This window comes from Gordionus sp. m RMFG-2023, chromosome 3 (genome assembly GCF_954871325.1).
Source record: "Gordionus sp. m RMFG-2023 chromosome 3, tfGorSpeb1-WG-v2, whole genome shotgun sequence".
NCBI classification, from domain to species: Eukaryota; Metazoa; Nematomorpha; class Gordioida; order Chordodea; family Parachordodidae; genus Gordionus; species Gordionus sp. m RMFG-2023.
This window is the reverse complement of record NC_088777.1, coordinates 19306839-19331057: the sequence shown is the minus strand read 5'-3', so window position 1 is coordinate 19331057 and position 24219 is coordinate 19306839. Positions and strand designations below refer to the sequence as shown.

The 24219-nt window shown below is 27.8% G+C and overlaps 1 protein-coding gene and 1 long non-coding RNA gene across 4 annotated transcripts in view; both read right to left on the bottom strand.

Annotated features, from left to right (window-relative positions):
* Window positions 1-1165: 1165 nt before the first annotated feature.
* LOC135927334 (uncharacterized) lies at window positions 1166-3495 on the bottom strand. Its single transcript, XR_010572044.1, has 3 exons — window positions 3293-3495; window positions 1578-1661; window positions 1166-1385 (listed from the first exon to the last, which is right to left on the bottom strand). It is a non-coding gene; the product is annotated as an uncharacterized LOC135927334 (long non-coding RNA).
* A 10770-nt stretch (window positions 3496-14265) lies between these two features.
* Window positions 14266-24219, bottom strand: part of LOC135927187 (phospholipase DDHD2-like) — a 35193-nt gene continuing 25239 nt past the window's right edge. Inside the window, exons 18-19 of one of the 3 annotated variants that reach the window (XM_065463137.1) lie at window positions 22481-22688; window positions 14266-15318 (exon numbers count right to left, since the gene is read on the bottom strand). In XM_065463137.1, coding sequence (XP_065319209.1) covers window positions 15183-15318; window positions 22481-22688 — 344 coding nt within the window. In that variant the 3' untranslated portion in view covers window positions 14266-15182. Of the gene's footprint in view, window positions 15319-18961; window positions 19064-22480; window positions 22689-24219 lie in introns of those variants that run through there. The other 2 variants (XM_065463138.1, XM_065463139.1) reach the window with 2 other exon arrangements.

The window sequence follows — 24219 nt, the reverse complement described above, 5'->3', positions numbered from 1 at the left end:
TATTGTTTTTTGTGAGCGGGTTGGTCTGATTAAAATTTTTTAGCAACAAGTTTGAAAGGGCGTAAATTTTTTGCCACCGTGAGCGGGCAAGCCGTGAATAAAATATTAGGCCCGCTCCCAACTCTAGTTTAAACACATTCATAGTAATTTATAAGTAATATAACTACTATTATAAAAGAAAATTAGGGCAAAGATTCGAAATAATGTACATTCAATTTTAAAATGGGAATTTGCTATACCACAAAGCTTACTTAATCCAAGTTAGAAGAAAACTATTTTATAAATATTGCCCTATTAGAACCTATTCTTTTTAAGACCAGACCGGGTTTTATTTTTGTAAAAAAAATAAATTCGCATTATTTAAGGCTTAAAAAAATGTAAATATAAACTTGAAGCTTCAAAACCGTATCAGCATCATATTTTAAAGTGTTATGGAGCAGAGACCTTCATGGACCTTAATTTTTTGACCAAGCCCGGCCCAGGCCCGCAGAAAATTTTTATGGCCCAAGCCCGGCCCGGCCCATATTTAATGTAAAAAAATTCCCAAGCCAGGCCCAAGCCCATAATACGTTTACAAAAATTTCCCAAGCCCGGCCCAATCGCATATACAAAAAATTTAATTTTTTTATATTTAATGAAAATTAACAATATTTAAATATATTTAGGCAATCATTTTGTTTGCAATACTGAAATTTATTATTATTAGAAGAAAAAAAGGCAATATTTCATAATTAGCAACTTTTAAATAATCTAAATTTAAATTTAATAATTTTAGACCCAAGCCCATTAAAAAATTTTTTTAAAACCCAGGCCCGGCCCAGACCCGCAAATATGATATTATAATGGGCCGGGTATGGGCATGTGGGCCGCGGGTCGGCCCGACCCATGAAGGTATCTGTTATGGAGGACATTAACATCCCAAATATGAAAATTAATATAATTTTTATGTTATTAAAAAAGAGTGTTATATAATATAAAAAAAATATATTTATTACCTATGTTACATATTATGTCAAACTTTCAAAAATTACGCTCTAAAATAATATAAATATACATTTTTTTAAACCGAACTTAAATCCTGGAGATCGAAATTTTCAAGCGATTATTTTCATGTAACACAAATATTAAATATTATATTTATGATTAATTAAAAGGTATAGACTGATTACAATCATAGTATAAATAAAGTATAGAAGTTATAAGGTCATTTTGATATACAAAAAAATACCTATATGTTTTATAAAAACTTATTCTATAAATGAAATATTTATACAAACAACTATAATAAAGCTGAAGCATCATCATTCGTTTTCGTAATAACGCCTTCCGCGGAATAAAATTGGATTGCGCATAGTAGCCTTTTTGTACTTTCCAAAATTTATATCCTTGGTAAAAATAATAATAATATATTAAAATATTTTTAACATCTCGACAAACTGAAGAAATAAGATGAAAATATCTTTTCACTATTGGACAAATTACATAATTTTGTGTTTGATTATCGAGAACTAGAGTACTAAATTAAAATCAAAGATTTTCAGAGTCCCTACTAAATTGATATAATGTTATATTATTACTTGGTACTCATTCCTTAACAGATCCAACCAATTATTATCATTCTCGTCGCTTCTCTTGAGACCCCAATTGGAAGAAAAATTTACCTATATGTAAATATTTAAAATGAATACATGTTATTAATAAAATTATAGGAAATATTTAAATTTGTAATATTTTAACCTTTACCAATTCCAGCAATATTTTAAAATATTTTTTTTAAATATTGGAATATTTACACCAGGGCTTGCTTTGAACCAGTTTTTAATCAAATTTGTTTCGTGTCCAAAACCAGATCAAAGTCGTGAATCGGTACGATTTAAGATAGGTTAGACAAAAACAGATTCGGTTTTGATGTAAAACCATGAATTAAATTTTTATCAAAATCTATATGCCGAAAATTAAAATATAATTTTTTTTTTATTAAATTAAATAATATTTATTAAGAGTATATAATATTTTCTTCAAGTTGGCCTTCTATATTTTTTTAAAAATACTTCTTTTTCGGTGTCAAAAAATTGAATAAGAAAATTTGAAAATTTTGATTTACTAATACAAGATTAATTTTCTATTTATGAATGAAGAGTTTTTATTTTCTGTTGGAATAAAGTTAATATTTTTTATTTCGTATTTTCATAAAAATTCCAAGTTTTGAGCATAAAAAGCGATTAGAAAATAAATAAAAATCTTAATAAAAATGAATTTAAATTTTAAAAATTAGTAAGAACTATGATTGACCTCAAAGTTTTACCTAATAACGGATTCGATTGATTATTACTTAGAAGTTTAAAAAGGGTTCATTTTCTAATTCACAAAAAAAGATGTACAGCTCAGGGTTTGGGCCCTTCCCCCCTTCCACAGCGAATTCCTGCTTACGCGCTCGATTTCAATAATTTACATTTATCATTTTAAAAAAAACAATTATATATATTGTTTTATTTTATTTTATATTTGATATGTTAATTTTAATATTAATTTTATTTCTATATATATTTACAATATTATTGCAATAAATATATTTGAAATATCAAAAAAAAAAAAATTTTATAATAAAAGTTTTAAATATTTTGTGAATTGATATTATTTGTGTATTTATGGGAAGGATATTATCTATATATTGAACAGCACTTGATTTAGAAATTCAAGTTTTAAATTTTATAAAATACTGACATATATATAAACACTAAAAAAAACTGCTGGTTTAAATTGATCAATAACTATTTTAGGTAATTAATTTTTTCAACAAATTTCACGAGTAAGAATTTATAAGTTATTACTACAATATTTTTAAATTTAGTACTTAAAGCCCCAAAGTAGAAAGAAATTTTTATCAAAAATAAAAAAAAATACCGGTTTTACAAAAGTTATATAATATATAAAAAGAAATAAGTTAATCATTATTGTACAAGTTAATTAGTAATTTATAAGTCAAATAGGAATTGCTTGAGCCTCCATTTGTTTTAATTAACAATATTTAAAACCTGCAGGCCCGACCCGGCGGGCCTAAATTTTTAAAAAAATGCCCGAACCGAGACGAATATTTTAAAACCAAATATTTCAAACCGCCATTATTAACTATAAAAATTGAAAATGAATGTAATATGTTTTTAAAAAATCCCACCGAAATTTTTTTTAAGGCCGGGCCCTGAAATAGTATTTCTACAGGTCTCTGATTTAAATCTCAGCTTACATAAAAACTTTATCTGAATTAATATTATTTAATTGACATAATTTTTACTTGGGCCACACATCTATCCATATACAATGATTGTAGTATAGAAAAAATGATTAAATATTTTGTAAGGTAGATAAAACATATAGCATTCATGTTATATTTTGTTTCTTTTATATAGCTTTAAAAAAATATTTTATTTTTTAATTTTATAATAAGTGTTTAAAGAAACCAGGAAAAGTGATGCTATTTATATTTAATTTATTTTTCAGACTTTCTTTAAATAATTTTTTTTTACAAGTCACAAATCATATTTTAATATAATTATAATGTAATTCGGTGAGTTTGTCGTAGGTAGTATATTAACTATATTTTTTTTAAAAGAGAGAAATCGATTAATTTTTAATTTGAATTTATTTAACTTTAATTAGATTCAATTTAACCATTTAATTATATTCTTAAATGCATAATTAAATAATGTTGGGTTATTTTATTACATCGATTTTAATTAAACCCATTGAAGCAAGATCTTTGTTTTGCGTTCAAAAATTATTATTGGTGGATTTCTATCTTAATTTATGAAAAACATAATATATTTCTGGTTAAACCAATGATTATTACTTGTTATGTTACTATAGTTAGATGATGTAATTAAATATTATTTTTTGTTATTAACTAAAGTGAAAAAAATAAGGTTATGAATAAATAAACGATACACTAATGAGTATTTAATTAACGGAATATTAATTGAATAATTAAATGTTTAAGGGAGGAAGGGAGGAAGGAAGGAAGGAAGGAAGGAAGGAAGGAAGGAAGGAAGGAAGGAAGGAAGGAAGGAAGGAAGGAAGGAAGGAAGGAAGGAAGGAAGGTAGGTAAGAAATGGAATAGAATAGAGGGAATGAATAAGTAATCATTATATCGGATAATCGTTATCTTTGATTAATTGTTTTACCTAATTTTTAAAACCTTCTTTCCATTGAAGTAATAACTGACACCTTGGATTTTTGAATTACCATTTTATTTGTAATTTTATAAAATATTAAAGTTCCATTTCAATATAAAAATAAATTTAATTTAATAAATATAGTAACTTTGACTTTAAACACGTACGCATGATAATGGTTTATTAAAACTGTCAAATTCCATTTTTTAGGTTTATATTATATGAAAATTTATATCTTTGACACTGTCATATTTATGCGTTATCAAAATCATAGAGAATACAAATGAACCAATTGATCACTTTTTAATTATAGTTAATGAAAAAAAAAATACATTGAGTTTTTGAAATCATGTAGAATTTGAGTTGAGAACAATTAAATGGCACTATACCACAAACTTCCGTATATATTAAGTTAATGTTAATCATTGTTTAACTATGAAATATGGTTAACAAATTATGAATACGATCTTAATTTTGAATTAGATTCTCATGAATAGATTAATTTTTTAATTTTTAGATAAGCTATTAAAAATGTTATAATAGCAATATAAATTTGTGGTTATAACGGAAACTAATAATTAAAAATATAGTTAACATTTTAACACTGAGGTCATCATTATATCATATATATCTGCAGAAACTGAATGGGGTGTCATTTACCCCATTCTCAAAATCACCCCCCCCCCACCTATACTCAGAAAAATATTGCAATTTATAGAATTTGAGGGAATTTGCAGAAAACTTTGATAATTTATCACCCTCTAAATTTGTAAGATTTTATAAATTATTAGAATTGACAGATTTATTGCTTAAGTAAAAAGGGTATCAATTCAATTGGAACCGGGGCTGTAAACCCTCTTTCTAAAAAAAGGGTTCGGGTTAAATAGAAATCTCTGAACCGGGATTAGGTGAGTTCAAGGTTGGGTGTCCTGAGAAATTAAAATAAAAAATAAAAATGATTTTTATAAAAAATGTTTCTAATATTGAAAATAAAAAAAAACAATTAATTTTAAAAATATTTAAATATGTTTTTTATATTATATAAATATTTTACGTTTTTTTTAAAATATATATTTTTTAATAAAAAAAATAATAAAAATAAAGAAAAAAAATTAATAAAATTTAAGTAAATAAATTCTTGAACCCTAGGTTCGGGGTTTTGGTTCATTAAAATATCAGAGTTTGAATGGCTCTGGTTCATTGGTTCGGATTCACATCCCTGTGGTAACAGTGCATGCAGTACATGCATTAAATATATGTTAAAACAAAAAAAAGTTAATATATATTTTAAGAAGAAAGACTAAAATAAAATAAAAAATAATATTATAAACGATGGTTAGGATAGGTGGAGCATGAACTGATAATAAATAACCGGCAAATTTCTAAACCAATGTTCTGGCGAATATAGAAATATTCTTTAGGATCGCCCCTGAGAGGTAATTTTTCTTCCTGTCTTCTTCAGGAAGGTAAGTCTCGTGGCCGAAGTATCCTAGGGTTGTTGTGACAACAGGAACAATGTAATATTTTTTAACTTTGAATATTTGTTTTTTTTATAATATTTCAGCCACTGAAGAGAGTTTTCGTGGGTGTTAAATTTAGCAAATATATCTACACAAATGTAATAGGATACCCCTTCCCATTAAATTAAGCTTAAAGCAGGCCATAGTATTAAGATAAGGGCTCAAGGGTACTTGGTATGTTGGCTCTTCTGTGATAATTGAATATTATATTGTTAACTGCACTATGCTTAGATTGGCAATTGGCGGCCTTTAGAGAATTATCATTGAAATGGACGATGTTTATTTTTTTCAACTCTGATGTTGCAAGAATATAAACGATTTATGCAATTTTTTAACAAAATATACCAAAAATTTAACTCCCCCCCCCCCCTAATACCTGTCAGGGCTAACACATTCAAATATACAAAATTTATAAATTATAATAAATAAAAACTATTTATTAATATATGTTATAAAAATGGCTAAATGAACGACCATCAAAATTTATTATAATAATATTTAAAACATTTTGGATACAAATGTTTCTAACCAGCTCACGGAACATTTTAAAGATTCGGTTCAGTTTATGTGACAAAACCTTTATCAGTTCAGGTTTAGTTTAGATTCACTAAATAATAACTGTTAACACTGGTTTATGGGTTTCTTTTCAATTTAGTTTTATACACCTGCCCAGTGCCCTCCTAAAAAATTTATATATGGACCTGCTAACTACATAATTTAACTTTATTATTCCAATACTAAAAATAAATTCTACGATAATAATTCTGAAATAAAAAATTGTCAAAAATATTCTTGGTAAAACTGAAAATAATGTAATTTGCAATTCAAAATTTTCTTAGGATAAAAAACACTACTTTAAATGTTCCATACTAAAATTTTTTTAGAAGTATAATTAACTGGATGTTAAACTATTTAGGGTTCGTTTATATTTGAAAAATATAGGTCTTTAATCTTGATATATTCTCGCAACGATCTCCAGTGCTGTCAAACTGGTTATGTAGGGCTAGAGGTAATGTTTATAGTTAGACAGATATTGACTAGTGTTATTTTCTAACAGGCTTGTGAATCCTTCGACAAAAAAAAGAATCCGGTTCAGGAATAAAATTTAAAAAATGGATTCGGTTCCAGGGTCCGGGTTTAGAGAACATAAAGAAATATTGTCTAAAAATAAAATAATTTTTTTTTCATTTATTTATTTCATAATTTACAAGTAAGAAGTTTAAAAATAATTTATAGCATATTTTAAATGTTTATTTAGTAGCACAATCATAGCAGCTTCTAAAATATCTTCTCTGATATTTTCACGCAAATAAGACAATATGAATTTCAAAGAAGAATATGCACGTTCTATGCTAACCTAAAATAAATAGCTATCTTTATAATACATTATAAATTATTTCTAGTACACCCATGACGATTCTAGATAAGATACATAGTTCTGAATATATTTAAGAATTTTTTTCCCAGAATATTAAAATATATGCATCCTTATTTATTTTCTTAACCTGTGAGAACTTTTGGATTAAAGATGTAATAGGAATTTGTGGTTTGGAATTTTTAATTTTTTTCCTCTATCTATAAGTAAATTTCTAAAGTCATCAACTGTGTTATAATCATCATTGATACAAATAGTAGATATGGTAGTAGCCTCCAATATATTGTAAAGAATGGAGTGTTGCATATGTCATAATTCTTTCAGATGATCTTTAGCCATCCGTTTTGCCCAATATAGAAATTGATATCAAGGGTCTAAATATATAAAGTCACTACATTACACTTTTGCAAATAATTTTGCTCTCGAATTTTTATGTTTTTGTTCTGATTGGTTGCAAATCTTAACGTTGTTATTTTCAGAGGTTCCAATGCACTAGTAAAATCCTTTATATGATTCCAATCATATTCAGACATTTCACATGTGACTATAAAATCTATATAGAAATCTTTAAAACTCAATAATCGTTCTAATATCATAAAAACTGAGACCAGCGTGTTGTGCAATTCAATATTGGCACTGAACCTTTCATTATTTTTAACAATTGTGTTTTAAATATTCAACAAATATTCCCTTGCTTTGTCTAAAATAATTTTATCGTGATTATTTTTCAGGGAATCATTAACAGGTAACTGGAGTGCACACCTGATGCAATACACATTGGTGGTTAAATTTTCTTTCATCCCCTCTAAATTGATTCTTCATTGTCTTCATTATTATTAATATCATCTTTCTTTTCCAGTGAATATTGATTCAATAATTTAATTGAATCACATGTTTGTAATATCATTATTCTAATATTCAAAAGTTGCACTCTCTTTGACCTCCTTCACAACTAAATTTCTCAATATTATATTATTTCCTTTTATATATTGTATATTTATTCCTAGAATATTTCTTAGTAATTTTTTTGGCCGAATCAATCTTTAAAGAAATTAATTTATTCTTTGTTTATCTTATCATTTTGGCTTGAAGTTTTTTGACTCCTCAACTACTAGGTCTCAAATCTTAAAATATGGGATCAATAATTTTTCTTTAAACAGAATCATAGTATTAAAAGGTCTTTAATTTATTTAACCAATTCTATCAAATCATTCATCAAATTCTCCTCAGACATTAGAATATGAATACTTTTTATAAAGCAAAATTTTTCAATATTATTTTCATTCTACTTTACAACTGTATTGAGACTGACGCTAGACTTTGTAAGAGTGTCTTCTTCCAAAAGTTTGGTTTTTTTATTTATATAGGGGAGACTGGGGCTAGTCGAACCAATTTTTGCAAAATTGGCTATAACTCCTGTGTTTTTTTTAAAATTATAAAAACAATATTTGAATTAGTGATCTGCATCGGGCCTAATTTTTAAAGCCCGGCCAGACCCAAAATTTTTTTAAAAAAGTTTTGCCGGCCCGGCCCGAATCCGAAATTTATTTTAAAAAAATTTACCGGCCCGGCCAGGCCCGAATTTATTTAAATATAGAAATTATTTTTATAATTACTTAAAATAAAAGACATATGTTATATAGCGTTTAGTTTCAATAAATTAAATCAAAAATATTTATTTACATAAAAAATTCATTATAAAATTGATAAATTTAGATATATTTAATAAAATTTCCAAGGTCCGACCCGACCCAGCCCGATTTTTTTTAAAAATATTAGGCCCGGCCCGGCCCGAACCCGATTATTTTAAATAGAATTCGGCCCGAGCCCGGCCCGAATTCGGGCTGGGCCTTTCTTTGCAGATCACTAATTTGAATTACCTATAACTATACTCTATAAAGGTGCCTTATAAATATTTTCAAGAAGTAAGGAGCTACCAGTACTACTTTTGAAAGGAGAGCACAAAAAGCTATCATAAAAAATATCTTATATCCATTTTTTAAACATGATAGGAGGGCATTATTTTAAATATACCTGTCATATATTTTGATGGAGAAAGTCGTAGAATTTATTTCTCATAGATTTAATATTATACTATTCTTAGAAAACTTGCTTTTAATTCTTTTTAAAAGTCGAGATAGAACAATATGCAAAATTTGAAAACCTAAATTCTAGTACTATCCCAAAAAAATCAAGGAGATAAAACATTTTAAAAGTTCGGTTTTAAAATAATCTCCTGATCCAATCTTTATATCATGATTAAGTGGATATAGAAAACTATATTCTTCGTATTATTATTAAGAACTAATCTTCTTTCAGTATAATTTCACTTATAACATTGTCAACAATCTTTATTTCAGACATTTAATATTTTAGATCAATATCTTGACTAGAATTTAAAAAACAAATATTGCTTCGAAATAAAATATTCGGTCTTTAAATCTTGAGTAAACCATATATATGGAGAGGTATACCAAGTTTAGTTATTATTTCCTTTTTTGTATTCAATAAAGAATTCATTTTATTCATAAAAATCATCAATTATTATAACAGTTGCGTTGCCTTTATCTTATAAACTAATATAATCATTAATTTTTTCAATCTTCTTTCTTAGTAGTTGATGCAGAAATTTTAGCCTTCTTTTATACATTTATTACATATAAGATAATTGCAAGTTTTTGTAATCCCGGAAAAAAAACTCAACGAAAAAACTATGGGGGAAAAAAAATATCTGATGGAAAAAAATTGTAAAAAAAAAAATTCACTTAATTTAACAGTTTTAATAATTATTATGAAGGATCCAAAATTACACAAAAAAGCCAATTTGGAAGAGATCCGGAACACGGTCGAGGGCCTGCATAATGCTGGTAGTGACATCACCAATATTAATAAAAATTGGAGACCACTGTCCATCAGTTGACGGAGATAATAGTCTTATTTCATGCCCAAGGGATGATAAGAACACGCCAGGACTGATGATTTCGCCCCCCCCCCACCAAACTCGAAAAAGGCTGTGGTGGATAATCCTTTTATGAGCAACGCAGAAAAGCCGTCCGCAAGTAGGGACAACCCAAATTGATTACAAACTCATATGTTAAATAAGGGCTTTTGCCCTCCTTGAGGCATATTATACTGCTCTATTGAATCTTGGTGTTCAAGTATACACACTCTGGTTCCACTCACCATCAGTATTTCTTCTTCTTCATCACAATTCCCACAAATGATATAGATCAATTACCCTTGAAACCATCTTAGCAAAAAGCTTTCAAATCATGATTACATATAATAAACGATTTGAAGATGGAAAATGAAAATTATAGAATTATTTCTGATTGAAAATTTTAAATTTATTAGTGTCAACTGTCAACAAAAATCTCATCACATTCTTCTACTTATATGAATTTATATCTATAGAACAGATTCAGCCATAAACACATTTGTGAATTTTAACAATAATGATATTCACATTCACCATAAATATGGTAAAAATTCCTAATCCATGAGCCTACCAGTCCTCAGCACAGCACTTACCAAATGTAACTCCCATTATATAATAAACTTATTAAAGCAACCAAATTGGGGTTATTGACATCTTATCGTAACCATAAAATAAAGTATCCTCATTCTGGGATACCCATCTTATTACCAGCTATTCCTCGAACCCTTAATGCCTTTTCTGCTCTTGCCCTCACAACTAAACCCATAGTAACCATTCACATCATTAGCTGATGTGCTCACTAGCCTAATAATCCCTACCTCCACTGTCACAACTGCTTCGACGTTTGACTCAGCCCACTCCACAAATGTAGAAATATTTCTAACTGTATCAAAACCATTTGTAATTTCACGAATACCTAAGGAAGCAAGGCTACAAGTTGTGAGACACCTGTCAAAAAATTTGACTTCCTTGTTAAATAATTATTCTTCTGTAAAACATTGGCTAGACACCCTGTCATTTGCCTTTACTACCTTAAAAGTTCCTGGTCGAAAAAATCCCTGACTTAGCAAGTTAAGGATGCTACTATCTACCCCTTACCCATCAATCACATTACTTTTAAGAGTGATGACACAGATAAAAATATAAATCACAAAAATGACCTGTTCACCAATACCAAGCTAATTTACTTATACCGCAAGCAGCATTAGTAAGGCTATTCTCTCCTTCAAACGCAATTCCTCACCTGAGTTCGATGGGTTTTGCCCAATATTCCTACAAGAGCTAACCGCACCTTACATAACACAACAATGTGACGTTTTAGAAAAAATTACCCAATTAATCAACTGCGAGGCATACCACCCGCCATTATTCCATTGATATACGGAGCTAAACTCATCGCTTTCCATAACCCCAATAAAGATATTCGCCCAATCGCTATTGGAACCACTTGGCACCGATTAACCGCCAAGCTATAGACTTCTCGAACGCCTTTAACTCTCTAAGGCGTGGTGCGTTTTAAATCCAATCCTCACCCTCTATCCAGAATACTCACAATTTATCTTCGATTGTTATGCTTCCCTAGCATCTTCAATTCGGAGATAGATTGATTTATTCTTGAGATGGAACAAGGTGACCCTCTAGGTCCCTTTTTATTCTGTCTAGGCATTAATAGACTAATACGAGACATTAATGACCGATGCAAGCTAAATCTTTATAACTGGTATGGTATACTAGGCGCCCCACCGGCTGAAGTTATGAAGGCAATCCAAATAATAAAATCCAACGAGAGCAGTTTGTGACTGCGAATTGATCAAGACAAGGGCGAATATTGTCCTCTTGGGATCATCGACCTTAACCACCATACTATGTTCAATCATACACCATTGAACGCTTTAACACATATCGGATCTCCAGTAGGTAAAGACGAGTCAAGTTCTTCGCCAATTTTTACGAGAGATATCCCTCATGCACGATACACTATCCCGTCTCCCAGCTCACCAAGCTTTCTTATTAAAGAACTACCTTCTAATTCCAAGAATTCTATATATACTCCGATCATCACGAATCTTTCAATACAACAACCTCCCTGCGCATGAACTCGAGATTAAACGCCTCACAGAATATATACTCAATCTTAAATTTGGAGACCTATCTTGGTTACAGGCTACCTTACCAACCAAATCGGTCATTGACATAAGGTCTTCCCTACTTTCCGTTAGTGCATTCATATCCTCTCGCCTGTCCTGCGAGCCCATCATACACACACTCACAAAACATCCTGACCCCTTACTCATACAGGCAATTGATTTATGGAAGTCCCTCTCATTAGTCGATCCTCCATTGTCGGCACTACAGAAGGAATTGGATAAACCTCTAGTTGGCAACTCCGTTGCATACTTTAACTCGAGGAGCCAACCCGAGGACCATTCTCTACTCTTCTCCATTTCCGCAGATAGTGGATACGAATTTCTCGAGGCTTTCGCATCGCGAAACCTTGACCAGCTCCTAATCAATGAGAACTACGTCACGCGATCGGTCTTAGACTTAATTGCGATATGGTAACGCCTTATCACTGTACCCTCTCTCAAACATCTGTTAACTACAAGCGCTGTAGAGGCAGATTTATTAGGCATATAATGCAATGATACCATTGCCAGGCCCTTAAAATCCGCCGGCATCCTATCAACCCTGGAACCTACTGGCCTTTTTAATTCCGATGGTAAGCGGCCCGATGGTTCGACTATGATCCCCTAGAAAAGGGGGGAATTCTTAACCTGGGACTTCTCATGCATCGATCCTCTTGCCCCTTCCAATATAAATAGGGATGTTATACTACCGTGGCGAATAAACTAGCTAAATATTCGCCATCGCTTCTCGCCAATTATACATTCCTACCATTAATCGCCACGACTCTAACGACGTTCGGCTCTCATGCCCTGGCCTTCTTTAAAGAGCTGGGAAAACGGATGTCTGCTAGAACCGAGGATCCTAACAAGGGATTCTACCTACGCCGAAGATTAACCATAAACATAATAAAATACAACTATCTCAGCTGTATTCTTTCAATATCCGAAACCCCCTAATTGAACATCGTTAGGATAGACTTTGGCTATTTTGCTCCAAATTATAATGTTAACGCTAAAAGGGAACTTGACTCTCAATCAATAAAAGATAGCAAGAATTAATGACTTTATATAATTGTGATTTACTATTATTATATTTTTTCTCCCCAATAATTGTGTATAATTGTAAATTTCGTATTTGTACAAAGTAATTTTATAGTACAATAAAATATAATATTTATAAACAATGAAAAAAAAATATAGTGAAATAAAAATTTATACATTTCAATATTAAATATATTTTTAGGAACGGTCTGGACAGTTCCATGAAGGTTCTGTTCTCGCTCCACAAATTTATTTAAAGTTCTATACTCAGAACGTTCCTTTCCAGATCTATATTTTTAGAACGGTCTGGACAGTTCCATGAAGGTTCTATTCTCGCTCCACAAATTTATTTAAAGTTCTATACTCAGAACGTTCCTTTCCAGATCTCTGATTTTTTTACAATAATAATTCCAAATTTAAATTTGTAAACAAAACCTTTTTTTCACCAAATTTAAATAATAGTAATCTTTGTTAGATATTTTTTAACAATTTTTTCTTCAGGCCATTTTTCCTTAATATTTTGGTTTCTCAATTTATTTTTCCAAAGTTTTTATTTCCTTCAGATTTTTTTTCGTAGTTTTTTCGATTGAGTTATTTTTCCCTTTTCCATGTGGTCTATATTTATTTAATGTACATTCAATTTATATGACAATTTTTAATAATAAAGATTCAAATCCCATTGCGATTTTGCATAATAAGAAAAGTATATTTTCATTGGTATCTTTAGTTATTTTTCCATTCAATTATGGAATATTTGTCTTCAATAAACGTAAAAAATATTACTATAAAATAAAATCTTAATTATGATATTTTATTTATTATATTTGACTGAAAAGTAAAGAAATAGCGTACTATTTAACTACGTAGCGGGCAACAACCAATTCCATTTACCCGTTTTAAATGATTGCAAAGATAATACAAAGACGAATTGGGATATGGGACCAAACTTGATTATAAATTTTCAAGCAAATTGAACTAAGATTCTAAATTTTGCATTAAATTATATAATATATATATAATTTGATATTTCTAATTTTATTTAAATATTATAATTCCTTGCAAAATTCATTTAATATATAAAATAATTTTATCCACTTTAAATGAAATTGAAAAATATTCTTTAAATATGTATAAGGTCAAATTTTTTTTGATATATATTTTTAAAGGAAGTAGAGAATTTATAAAAAAAATAAGGTTTATTTGTATGGAAGCGTAGATATAAATCATTGTAAATAATAATAAAACCTAATATGTGAATATTAGAATTATTCTAAATTTCAATTCTATATAATTCCAAATTTGTAATGTCATTTAAACTTTAAGTGTATCTATCTATTAAAATTTGCTAAATAATTTTAAAATGATATTTTGCAAGTTTAAAATTATATAGTTAAGTTTAAAAAAATATTTTTCAGATTTGAAATATATACTTCAACAGAATGAAGCTTTATGCAATCATATTTTACAAGGTAAAATGTGATATCTATATTTTGTATTAATATGTAAGATAATATGTTTAAAGTAAAGTTTTTTTAAAAAAAACTAATAATTTAAACGATCAAAAGTTTTGATATTTTTTTGGTGCGTGCATGGTTTCCTTTAAAAAAAATAAAATACATGAAAAAATGGCAGTTTGGTCATTCAAATATCAATCGATGAAATATGTGGAAATAAATAAATATATGAAAAAAATTTCCAAAGTAATCTATTCTATAAAAATACCATAGTATATTCCAATATACTAAATTAATATTTTTTTAAACTGCACAATAGTTTTTTTCTATATTGTATAACGAGAAGTTGCTCGATTATTTCGATAGTAATAATATTTTAATATATTTGAAAAGAAGAATTTTAAAAGAAAATTAATTTAAAAAAATATTTGAGGGGGAAGAGGATGTTTTAAATTATTTTTTTTTGGTTTTAGCCATTCATATCATGTATTTAAAAATAGATTGAATCTTTTTCAAACTTTTATCAGAAATATTTATAAAAATGTACAATTAAAAATTATTATTTTTTGGCAAAAAGTGAAGGGATAAAAGCTTCTCTGAATTCTTCGAATAGCGTGGTTTGAAGAGATCCATGGATATCACCTTTCAAGGAATATAATTCGTTGAGTATCATTAATATAGTATCCTCTGATTCCCTGATCAATGTAAAAATATAAAATAATTAACAAATAATAAATATATGATTTGTCGCTGACATGATGTCTCTAAATATGGTAGGAAAAATGGGAGAAGAATAAAAAAAAAAGGAGCAAGGATGATAATTAAAACTGGAAAACAATGTTAACGGAGCAGTGTCTATGTCTAAATTTTACATTTATTTAGCTTTTGTGATGTTATTTTATTTTGCCATTTACATTCTATAATTTTCTTTTAAAAATATAATGTCCGTATCGATAAACAGAAACAAATAATATTTGTTGGTCTCCCGAGCTGTACAAACTATCGTCTACTGTTTTCTAGCGTTTTTTTTTGTTCATTAATATAACTATTAAAAACCATCCTTATATAATAATGTAATTGTAGCTAATGATTTACAAATCGAATAGGTCATAATTATATTTTCCATAAAATGATGGTTCCATGTCAATTCAGCGAAACTTTTATCGCGAAACACTTTTTCGCGAAACTTTTATCGCGAATGTCGTTTATCGCGAATGGATTTTATAGCGAAACTTTTATCGCGAATCCATAATAGCGAATACTATTCCGCGAATGCAATATCGCGAAACAAATATCGCGAATTTTTTATAGCGAAACCTTTATCGCGAAACCTTTATAGCGAATACATTACCGCGAATACAATAACGCGAAACAAATATCGCGAATTTTTTATAGCGAAACCTTTATCGCGAAACCTTTAATGCGAATACATTACAGCGAAACTTTTATCGCGAATCAATAATCGCGAAAATTTTATAGCGAAATCTTTATCGCGAAACCTTTAAAGCGAATACATTACTGCGAAACTTTAATCGCGAATCAATAATCGCGAAAATTTTATAGCGAAGTTATTATCGCGAAACATATATCGCGATAGAGAATTTAATATCGCGATAATTGCTAATAATGACTAATTTATTTTGAATCACTTTTTTATAATTAAATTATTTGAATAATATTTTTTTAAAATAGGTTGAAGATTGATTCACAATGATAGTTTGTAATTTTCTTTTAACCTTAAAAAATTTATATAATGATTAATAAACTTAGATCTGGTTTATGAAATTTGTTATTGAAATACACTTTTTCGCTATCCTATCCTTTTCTTCGAAGTTCTTATTTTATAATAATCGCGCACAAGGAACTCAGCTTTATCAATATATTAATCATTGAGTTTATTAGTTAAATCTTGATATTTACTGGCGAAATTGATATCTGGGTAGCTTTCCTATTTAATGTCTGATGACCTAATTAGTGTTATTAAACGGCTCTTTTTGAGCCGATTTTTAAAAACGACTAACTCAATATTTCATCCTGAATAATATTAAGCAAGACTGAAGATTTTGTTTGTAGAAGGAACAAAGGTTTGAACATCTATTAAAAAATCTCAAGGCTTAGGCAATATTTTCTGGCTAAAATATTGAGTTAGCCGTTTTTAAAAATCGACTCAAAATGAGCCGTTTAACAACACTAGACCTAATATTTATAAATTTAACAATCAATTTTGGCAGGGTTAGCAGTCAGTCAATTGACCAGTCAAATGAATAGATTTTGACGGGTCAAGGGGGAATATTTGACCTGGTCATATAGTCAAATATTCTATAAGATCTGAATATAAAAATATGTTTGAAAAAGAAAAAACGATATAAATACATGTGATCACAATACTGCTATTTATTGAGTTCCTAATATTAAGGAGAGCATTTTACTCATAGTGAATTTAATGAAGTATGTAATATAATAAGAGAATTAGGCATACTACAGGTGGTGATCAAAATATTTCAAGTTATATTTTACGATCATTATAGATATCTTTTTATCTTTTCTGTTTATTTGAGAAGGGGGGGGGACGTGATTTAGTATAATATCTCGCCATGAATCTCAATTAATTTAAATATAATATTTTGATTTGGGTTCTTATTGAATAAATAATTTTATATAATAAAAATATAGCCACACTTATAAAAATTAACAAATAATTGATGACATAATTGATAAATTATATAACGATTAAAAAAAAAGTATTGCCGAAATTTAAAAAAAAACATTTTCTCGTCTGGTTGGTGCCATTCCCTTGGTTATAAATTATAAATATTTTCGCCATTCTTTCCTCTTTATTTCAGAGTCTTATAAAATACAATAATAAAAATTTTGTTTGTTTTTATATTATAGGCTCAAATTTTTTATATTTGCATTATTTTTTGTGACAAAAATATAGGAAGGTCTACTTTGGTATAAAATTTAGCAAGCTACATACCGACTCACAATGCTCTACTTTTTCCTTCACATATTCAATAAATAAAAAAATCATTTTTTAAAAAACTTTTTATAATTAGATTTATTTTGTAAGGATATTTATTCTAAATGTGAATTAGATATCAAAAAATATGGCCTAAAGGGATCTATTAAAATAAGATAATACGCTATACCATTTCCTATTTTAACTTAAGAAAAGGACTGTGGAGAATATAATCAGGGGCTTGTATACATATCTATAAATGATATCAACCCTCTCAAAACTTTTAACCACCTACCAAATAAAAATAATTAAAAAAAGAAAATACAATTCATCCCTTTCCAATTTTATTCAAATAATGATAATTATTTCATAACTAACTATCCCCCCCTCTAATTTCAATGATGCTTCTCTAATGAGTTCGCAGTTCAAGTTACGATGGAAAAAAAATTGCTTGAATTAATTTTGTTATATTATAGCTCTAAAATTCCTTAAGGTTCATAATTATTTAAATATTTGCATTTTGTTAACTTTTTTAAATATACTATATTCTCATTTGATTTGATAACAATGTAATTGAGCTTAGGTGGCTTCATGTCATGAATAATAAAAATAAAATTAAAATTAAAATACATCATTTTTTTTGGTTTTTTTTTAAAAAATATTTTTATTTACCCGCGAAGAGTGGCATTAAAAATTAAAAAATCTCGCTGAATAATAATAAATATAAATTTTTTTATGAAAACTAGATTTAAGAAATTTACGTAAGAAATGTATATGAGATGTCTTACCTTTTCACTTATTACAAAGAACTTATAGGAATTTTGAGTTATTTTCTCTATAACATCCACCAATAATTTTAAAATCATTCTTCGCTAGGCTTTATTTTAATTGTATGCGGTTTTAGATGAAATAATTAAAATGCTAATGTAATTATAAACGATTTATATTAATTATGGAGAATATGGTAAGAATAACTATTATCAGCTTGGATTTTACAGTTTATAAAATCGTTTTTAAATAAGTGTTCTGAACAGTGGCGTAGACAAAGGGGAAGAGCTAAACCTCCCTCACTGGGAAATATGATTAATGACAACTTTCTTGTAAATTGATAAAACTCCTTCCATAGTCTAAAGAAAATTCTTATTTAAAAAACAACAAAAAAAAATCTTACAAATCTAGGAATAAACAATACCATCATTTTATTTTATAATCCATTTTCACAATTTTTTTTACAAATTATAATTATAAAACTAAATGCTTCTCAGAGAGGTTAAGCGCACTTAATATTACGTTATTAAACAATAGCTCAACCTATTCACTTGATGAAAATAATTAGCTATCCTAATTGTTTTAAATTTTACCATAACCAATCCTTCTCATTTTGATATAACTTTTCCAAAGTTGCCGCAAGTTATGTCATCTGTCGGAAAAGTTTCCAAGCTTAATTTTCTTTTGGCTAAAATATCGAGTATCTTTAAATCCTCATATTTTGAAATAGGAAAAAAGTTGGTTTTATAAATAAATATAGTAATATTTTTTTAAGATATTTCATTTAATTTTTTTTATTATAATTGCTTTCTTTAGATTCTTTGTTTAATCTTATAATGTTTCAAATTTTTGAAATCCTAATACTTTTTGGTTCATACTTAAAGGTTTGCTATTGTCTATTTCGCTTATTAAAACTTATTGACTGGAAAAACTGATTGATGTAATACTAAGTAATAATCTGGCATTTCTTATAATAGAGCTTACCCAAAAATATTTGTTTGTTTTCGCATGTTGTTAATCTTAGCAATTTTATCTTATTTTGTCAGTAAAAACTATCTACCAAATGAATTGAAGAATCAATGTAATAATTATTAATTTAAGTTCCAGATTTATTGCTTCCAGAAATTTGGTTGATTTTACGCTTTAATGGGTGATATAGATTTTATTTTTCTTATAGCACGGTTGCCTTTTTGTGTGTGAAAAAAATGACTGAAGAATTAATAAATATTAGCGCAAACCAGCTATTTTCCATTCCATCAATAATGCCTGAATTAGGCAATTTTTCTTATTTTGCTAATAAACTTTTTCTTTATACTGTCTAAACGAATTAAATTATAATTAATAAGGAACATCGATAAAATTTTCGGAATAAATTATTTCAGTCGCTTAAACCATAGATTTGCCAAAATTTTGTTACTAATAGTTTTTTTCCTTTTACTAGCTATTATACTCGTTTAAGTACTCAATTGGTACTAATAAAGCAAGAAATATTGATATAATTTACAATTAGTTCGTAGAACTATACAGTCGCCAAATTTAATGGCGATGATATTAAGTATATAAATCCTGTCTATGCCACTGTTCTGATACACAAGTTGAAGCGATAAAGAAATTGCTCAGAATTATCAAATTATTATGGTAATTATAGATATAAATATCTTAAACATGATATTTAAAGAAATTCGAATATTATGAAAGAATTAAATAAAAATGTAAATATAAGCCTTCCTGATATTGGAATATCTTTATTTTCTTGATTTGGAACATTTTCTATTTATTTTCAAAAAATCCTAATTTATTTTAATTCCATTTTATTAGAAAAAATGAGTAAAAGTGCTTACAAATTGAGAAGGAGCGTTTAGCGGTGTTTTCATAAAAACGCCTGATTTAAATTGAACTGGTATTATTTTATAAAATGATGAAAACTATTATACGTTTTTTTAATTTTTATATTGTTTAGTTAGACTTGTGAAATCAGCAAAAATAAAAAACTAAAATAACTAGATCTAATGATTTATTTCCATAATTTATTCTTCATAAATATTACAATGTAATCCAATAGAATATTTTGAATTTTTTTTTTGATAATTATAACTTTTCAGTTATTTCTATTTATTAAAATGCGAAAAGAAGAAAAAGGAGAGGTCAAAATATTCAAATAAATTAGTTACTATTATATCAGAAAGTTATATCGATGTGCATTATCTAAAAATTATAATTAGTAGGCATTAATTATCAGTAAAATCTTCTATAATTTTTAAAAATAATCTGAGAAAATCAATAAAAAATTCTTAGCTCTCTATATAATTTTTCATCTAGATTGGAAAAAAGGTATATCAGAAAATTTTCTTTAAATGACATAAAGCACATGGGGGGGGGGTTAACTTACTCTGGTAAAAACTTAACCCAAAATGTCCCCTCCATACTTACAACCATGAATGAGTGAGACCTGAAAGAGTAATGTATTTTGTATCACATCAGATAAATGTTACATGCTTATTAAATAAACAATACGTAATAAAATATTCTTAAAACATTCGCGTTTATGATTTAAGAAACTTCGGTTGGTAAATTGATATTGAATATATCAATTTCACTTAAAATGAATTCGTAATTTTCGGTCATGCGCTCGCTATAATAATTTCGCGCACATACATTCGCGGTAGAAAATTCGCTATAAAGAGTTGGCGTTCGCTAAAATTTATTCGCTCTAAAGTATTCGCGGTTTAGGTTTCGCGGAAATAAATTCGCGATAATGAGTTCGCGATCAAAGTTTCGCTATAATGTATTAGCTATAAAGTATTCGCGGTTAAAGTTTCGCGGAAATAAATTCGCTATAACGAGTTCGCGATCAAAGTTTCGCTAAAATGTATTCGCTATAAAGTATTCGTGGTTAAGGTTTCGCGGAAATAAATTCGCTATAACGAGTTCGCGATCAAAGTTTCGCTATAATGTATTCGCTATAAAGTATTCGCGGTCAAGGTTTCGCGGAAATAAATTCGCGATAATAAGTTCGCGATATTGTCTTCGCTATAAAAGTTTCGCGGAAAAAAATTCGCGGAATTGGTTTCGCGATATTGCCTTCGCTATAAAATTCCTTCGCGATAAACGACATTCGCGATAAAAGTTTTGCGAAAAAGTGTTTCGCGATAAAAGTTTCGCTGAATTGACCTGATACGTAAAATGATCACTAATCATAGATCTTAAACTAGGACCTAATTAAGGCGTGTAGCTTCCATGCGTTTAAAAGTTCTAGTTAGGGTGTAGCATTAATCGACTATAAATTTATTTATTATTAGAAAGCATCACCTCTACAAGGTAGAAGGAGCATAAATTGTTCTAAATCAACAGTGTGTTAAGTTTTTAATCAATTAACGAAATGGAAAATAATATAAAGTGATCAATACATATGTTTTATTTAGTGTTGTACAAGTTACTTTCTTTAAGAAAAAGTAAATAGTTATGATATATTTCAAGAGTAACTAGTTAAATTTCAAGAGTAAAGTAACTAGTTGCATTTCAAGTTACTTTATGAATTATTTATCTTCTATAATTTTATTATTATATAGAATAAAATTTTTTAAAAAATAAAATTTTAAGAAATTATAAATTGGATTGTAGAAAATATGATACAATGTAATATTTATTTTAGAGATGTCGAAAAATTGTGCAAAATATATGAGCCAAACAGAAGTTTTCAAAATGTTTTTAACGCTAATAACTAGGCAATAATTATCATGGGCAACCTCAATTTGCACAGAAGAAAATACGCCAATATATTATTTATTTGCCCCGAATTTATTTATAAAAATTTGGGTTAATATATTTTTATTTGATTTTAAAAATAAACTATTTTTAAAATTAATGCCTAAAAAACTTGCTCTTTTTTCAAAAAATAAACTTCCTTAAACAAATTTTCTACGGGGGGCGCTTGAAGTGAACCCTTATATTTAATAAATAATAGTTAGTTTGGAATCATCATATAAAAATAAATAAATATTTCACAGAGTAACTCGTTACCTATGTCGTTACATTCTAAAAAAGGTTACTTTACCAACATAAGTTTTATTATATAATATAGCCCTCCTCCCTCCCATTTTCCTATGTATTTAATTTAAAATATATATTACCAATAACAAACGTGGCTATGAAGAGCAAATATGTATTCGTTGAAAATTTCTATGGGTTTTTCTTGAAGAGCAAAATCGATGCGCCTACCAGCGTTCATATTTCCCATCACGATGTTTGGATCTTCGGTTTCTGTTAAAGGGGTAGGTTGTTCGGGATAATGGCTAAAATTCTCTCTGGTACGGCTAGAAATGGAGCCATTAGCTATAGCTAAAAAAGAATGTTAAAAATAAATTATTAATATAATTGTATTATAAACCGGGAGCTATTCAGTTAATCTTTATTAATATACAGTAGCTTATGGGTGTTGAATTATAAACTGCCTATCATTTATCTTCGAAAAGGGGGGGGGGATTCAACCGTTGAGCATTAGTTGAAAAAAAATAACGCGAGTGGTGTGAGTATGGATCCAATTTTCAAACTGAATCTATTTTTCGTCGTGATGTTATAAAAAAACATTCATCCATTTTAATATATAATTATTTCAAAACTCGATCCAATATAATAACAATTTTATAAGAGTTATTATAGTCAGTCAAGAAAAATTAAAAATCGTTTTAGCACAAAATAAATAATAATCATTATTTTTTTATCGTTTATAATAAATTAAAAATGATTTCTAATTCTAACCCAACACTCCCATTTATAATAAATTATAGCATTTAAAAAATTTAATCTGATTCTTGATATCTCCAAAAGCATTAATCAAATGTAAATTAAAAATCGCATACATGTTACATTGTTTAGCCAAAATAATTAAGTTCCCAAGGAATTTTCTCAAGGGTTAATATTCTTTTTAAATAAAAAATTGCATATAAAAAAGTATCGCAAACTTCAAATTTATTTAATAATATTTTGGTATGATAAAAGCCCCATTTTATGCTCAACAAAATGAATGGTATGATATAAAATAACAATTAAATAATATAGAATGTTGTAAATTCATAAATAACTTTTAAAAAATATATTGTTATAAGTTATAATTTAAGTTAACTTATAATAATAATGTTTGTTAAAAATAAGTCTATTGATCAGGGATGTGAACCCTTCGACAAAAAAAAGGGTCCAGGTCCGGGTCCAGTAATAAATTTAAAAAGGACCTGGGTCCAGGGTTCGGGTTCAGGGAACATAAAAATAATGACTCAAAATAAGACTTTTTTCATTCATTTTTTATTATACTTAGATATATACTAATTCATAATTCAAAATGAAATAATTTATATTTTAAATATTTTATTCAATCGCACAATCATGATATCTTCTAAAATATCATCCTTCAGATTTCCACGTAAATTTGACAATATATATTACAACGATGAAAATCCACGTTCTACACTTACCCAAATATATAATTCTGGATATAATGAAGAATTTTCCTCCCAGAATTTTAAAATATTTGTATCTCTATTTATTCTCTAAACTTCTGAGAACTTTTCTATTAAAGATATAATAGATATTTTTTGCTCCTTTCTATCTGATGATAATTTGATTTTTTTTTCTCTATATAATAGTAAAATTTCCAGATCATCAATATTGTTATCATTATCATTGTTATCGCTACAACCATTAGTAAATAATAGAGTTTTGGGTATGCCATAAATTCTCAAGATGGTCTATAGCTATTTGTTTTTGCTCAATACTTAATAAAACTTGATATCGAAGGTCTAAATATATTGAAGCATATAACACTATTTTGTAAATATTGTTGATATCTATTCATATTTTCTAATATACTTCATAT